At 45.2% G+C, this 5,000-nt stretch overlaps 1 protein-coding gene across 2 annotated transcripts in view; it reads right to left on the bottom strand.

Moving 5' to 3' along the window:
• The window catches only part of nkain2 (sodium/potassium transporting ATPase interacting 2), a gene marked incomplete at its 3' end in the record, with an annotated part of 136,322 nt that overhangs the window by 51,858 nt on the left and 79,464 nt on the right, over positions 1–5,000 (bottom strand). For both annotated transcript variants that reach the window (XM_080453034.1, XM_080453035.1), the window contains exon 2: positions 713–850. In XM_080453034.1, the coding sequence (XP_080309160.1) occupies positions 713–850 (138 nt within the window). The remainder of the gene's footprint in view (positions 1–712; positions 851–5,000) is intronic.

The following is a 5,000-nucleotide window of genomic DNA, read 5'->3' as shown; positions in this document are numbered from 1 at the left end:
GAAGGAGTTCTCCTTAACGCTATGGGACTTTCAAGACTTCGCTCACGCACCACAGGCTGCGCAGCCTCTCGTCTTTAGTAAAAAATAACTCCCCACCTCACGTCTAAAATGCACTTTCTGGCCAGAAAAGAAAATATTTCACCGGAAGGAAAACTCTGGTCAATAGAAAAAAATCCATTGACCAGAACTGGCCCGGATAAGAAAACCGAAAATGGTATTTCCACAGTAGCCTGGAGAATGTGTCTGTGTGTGTGTGTGTGTGTGTGTGTGTGTGTGTGTGTGTGTGTGTGTGTGTGTGTGTGAGAGTTACCGAACAATTACCAAAGCTTTATGTGCCTAAAGTCATGCATCCAACAAGCTTTGAACTGAGCAGATTGGACCTTCCGTTCTTGAGATAATGGCCAAAAGATCTTGAAAACGGCCACTTTCTCCGATTTTCAATCGTGTCGGCCTTACCGTTAGGCCACTAGGGGCAGTGATTTTTTTGGGGTAATAGATTTTTTTCCTCTTTTTTAAATTTTCTTCACAGAACCTGAGGCTTGGCCCGGCCCGGCCCGACTAATTAGCATAGATTTTGGGCCCAGCTCGGGTCCGGTCCGGTAGGGTCGGATTCGGGCAGAATTTGAGAACTCTAGTCGTGTGTGTGAGTGTGTGTGTGTGTGTGTGTGTGTGTGTGTGTGTGTGTGTGTGTGTGTGTGTGTGTGTAACTCACCCCGGTGACATATCGTGGTCTGAACTGGATGGTGCCAAACAGTCCCAGGATCACAACGATGATGTGCATGAAGTTGGTGAGGATGGGAGCCCACTGGTAGCCCAGGAAATCTATCACCTGACGCTCCAACACGCTGACCTGGAGAGGAGAGGAGAGGAGAGGAGAGGAGAGGAGAGGAGAGGAGAGGAGAGGAGAGGAGAGGAGAGGAGAGGAGAGGAGAGGAGAGGAGAGGAGAGGAGAGGAGAGGAGAGGAGAGGAGAGGAGAGCCAACATTAGGGTAATGTTTCCCAGCAGGCGGCAAGGACGCTCCGCTGGATTTGAAGCCAATAAGGAAGTGCTTTTCAGGCCTGCAGTGCTCATTATAATGGCATAGAAGCAGTGATGGAAGTAAAAGTACCAATACCACAATGTAGAAATACTCTGTTACAAATAAAAGTCCAGTACTCAAAATTTCCTTGAGTAAAAGTACCAAAGTATTCGCATTAAAATATACTTAAGTACTGAAAGTAAAAGTACTTATTTTGCAGAATGTCCCATATCACAAGTTTCCAAATGTATGAAAATGCTTTGAAAATAGCAGATCTACAAGCTCAAAAGCGACGCGTTGTGAGCTTGTAGATCTGCTATTTTCAAACAGCCTAAGTATCTATAGGTCTGAATTGGCTAATGTACGTTTTACAAAGTAACTTGTAACTGAAGTTTTCAAATAATTGTAGTGGAGTAAAAGTACAATATTTGCCTCTGAGATGTAGTGGAGTAAAAGTATCGAAAACTGGAGATACTGCAGTAAAGTAAAAAAAAATCCTCAAAATGATACTTAAGTACAGTACTTGAATACATGTACTTAGTTACTTTACACCACTGCATAGAAGGTGTCGCTATATCCCCTCCTGAGGATCGGCAGAGAAGCACAAAACCATAATTCAACCCAAAAGCTTTCATCATAATCAAGTGATCTGTAATCACTAGTTGTGTAACTGGCTGACAACCTGCCAAATCTCTCTCTGACACACACACACACACACACACACACACACACACACACACACACACACACACACACACACACACACACACACACACACACACACACACACACACACACACACACACACACACACACACACACGTGATTATCATCTACTTGCTGCAGCCTCTCACTGAGAAAGTTAATGAACTCGACACAGCATAACATATGGCTCTGCCAAATACACTAACACAAAGAGAGAGAGGAGAGAGAGCCAAACCAGATAGCAGAGTGAAATGAAAGAAATGATCCCCGGAAGAGAAGATTATAAGAAAGAAATGAAGAAAGAAATTAAGTAAGAAAGAAAGAAAGAAGAAAGAAAGAAAGAAAGATAGATGGGGAGAGAGAAAGAGGGGGGCTGAGAAGGAACTAAGATAATGCTATTGTGTTAGACAAAATTAACCGTATAGAATGTACATCTCTCTCTCTCTCTCTCTCTCTCTCTCTCTCTCTCTCTCTTTTCCATCTCTCTCTCTCTCTCTCGCTTGGCTAGCGTATCCTAATGTGATACCATATGGCAACACTACAGCCAAACCCTATGAACACACGTACACACGCACGCATGGGCACGCACAACCTTTCCACACGCACACTTTAAATGAACTGTGGCTGATTAAACTGTGGTTGACTACTGTCTGTCACATACTGTATAGAGTGTATGTTATAATGCAAAGAGACAGGCATGAGAACATATCATGTACTGTGTGTGTGTGTGTGTGTGTGTGTGTGTACATGCCACTTGCGTACGCGCGCGCGTGTGTGTGTGTGTGTGTGTGTGTGTACTGTCCATGTCAGAACAGACTTGCTGTGCTTGTGTTCGACAGCACCTGCTGTTTATTGGACACAAGGCTCAGCTGTGTGTGTGTGTGTGTGTGTGTGTGTGTGTGTGTGTGTGTGTGTGTCATTTTATTATGTCGAAGCGTGTCCTTCCTTTCAGATCTATAGGGCTGCACACACACACACACACACACACACACACACACACACACACACACACACACACACACACACACACACACATTGACCAGGGGGCTATTATTAGGCGTCATGGGCCTCCCGGCTTATTACGGAGGCCCCTGGAGACCTCTCTTTCATCAACAATAATATAAACAGTCCTCCCTCCAGCTGGGACACACTCTCTCTCACACACACACACACACACACACACACACACACACACACACACACACACACACACACACACACACACACACACACACACACACACACACACACACACACACACACACACACACACACACACACACACACACACACACACAGCGCACATATAACCTTTGCACACAGGAGAGGAGAGGAGAGGAGAGGAGAGGAGAGGAGAGGGGAGGGGAGGGGAGGAGAGGGGAGGGGAGGGGAGGGGAGAGGAGAGGAGAGGAGAGGAGAGGAGAGGAGAGGAGAGGAGAGGAGAGGAGAGGAGAGGAGAGGAGAGGAGAGGAGAGGAGAGGAGAGGAGGTGGGGTATCCACTACTTCAGGTAACTGCGGAGGCTCTTCAGACACCATCTGAGCAGGGACCCCCATCTGAGCAGGGACCCCCATCTGAGCAGGGACCCCCATCTGAGCAGGGACCCCCATCTGAGCAGGGACCCCCATCTGAAAACCTGTTGTGCCAGGCAACACCCCCATACAAGATTCTGTGTTAAAATGTTTCAAAAAATATTCACATTCATTAATTTTTTTATAGCAGATCTACAAGCTCCCAATGCGTCCCATCGGGACGTGTTGGGAGCTTGTAGATCTGCTATTTACAAATAGCCCATGTATCGAGTTAAAGTCGTTTAAACCGACTTTCGATGCTATGTCAACTCATTTTGCTGAGGAGGACCTCCTGGAACCCCCTCAAAGTCCCCCTCTGGGGGTGGGGGGGCTGTCGACTCGCACCCCACTTTGCGAACCACTGTTCTAGAGCCTATCGGCTATATACCAAACTTGCACGTTCGCCAAAAGAAAAAGTTTATTTTCCACACCGTATAACGGGTTATAGATGGAGAGAGAGTCTTCTTTGTCGCGCTTTTGCCTTTGTTTCAAAGAATGCTCCAGGGACGTGCAGAGGGATTTGGAATTTCAAAAGGGCACCTATTGCAGAATCTTTTTTAGAACAATTACCATACTTTTAGGCCCGAAAACCCCAAAAAAGGTCGCTATGAGCTTAATGTCCTCAAAGTTACGCATCCAACACGCTTTGAACTTAGCAGATTGGACCTTCCGTTCCAGAGATAATGGCCAAAACTTGAAAACGTCAACTTTCGCCGATTTTCGATTGAGTTTTGGCCATTGTCGCCCGTTTTTCTTTAATAACACAGGCTAGGAAGGTCGTACGGCGACAAACTAGATACCTGAGTAAAGTTCACTTTAAAAAAAGATATATTTTCTTTTTTTCCTTCTTTTTTTTTGTCTGGAGGGGGCACTTTTTAACTGACGGGTAAAAGGGCAGGGGCTCAAGCCCCCTTTCATGTCTATGTGTGCACGTGCCTGTAATGCTCCACATAGAAACAGACAAGACAGGCCCTGCGGCAGGTGTGGAGGGGAGGGGTGTGGGGGGGGGGGGGGGGGGCTGTCGACTGGGACAGAGAGAGAGAGAGAGAGAGAGAGAGAGAGAGAGAGAGAGAGAGAGAGAGAGAGAGAGAGAGAGAGAGAGAGAGAGAGAGAGAGAGAGAGGGAGGTAGAGAGTGCTCCAGTGGGACAACGAGCTGCACCTGGTCCTAATTAACCCTTCGCTTTTCGCGATGTCTCCGTCTCGGCAGGAGGTGCATATTAACCCCTTCAATCCCGGGGAAAACGCATCTTCTGTGTCATTTTTAAGATTTATTTTGGCTATAAAAAAAAATAGCAGATATACAAGCTCATAGCGTAGATCTGCTATTTTCTTTTAAAATCTTGAACGTTTGTGCAAATCTTATTTTTAAAGCGAATCTTTGCTTTTGGGGGGTCCATGGAACAATATATTTTACACATGTTCGCTTTAGAAATATAGTATATTCAAAGATTGAGAGAGTTGAGTGTTTTTCAAAACTGAATCATCCTTGTCCTTAAGTTGTGTGTTAAATGTTATGTTGGGTGTTAATTGTTTTGTATTGTACTGTTTGTTCTTGTATGTAAGAAAAAGAAAAAGGCACGAGTCTTACTGCGTCTGTTTTTGCTACAACCGCCCTACTACTATCTATGCTGAATAAAAATCCTAAATATAAAAAAAGAAAATTCAAAGATTTTAAATGTTCACGATTTTTCAAAAATAGCAGATC

Source organism: Gymnoscopelus braueri (assembly GCF_963280865.1).
Source record: "Gymnoscopelus braueri genome assembly, chromosome: 16".
Taxonomy (NCBI): domain Eukaryota; kingdom Metazoa; phylum Chordata; class Actinopteri; order Myctophiformes; family Myctophidae; genus Gymnoscopelus; species Gymnoscopelus braueri.
The sequence above is the reverse complement of the archived record's forward strand: the minus strand, read 5'-3'. Positions and strand labels throughout refer to the sequence as shown.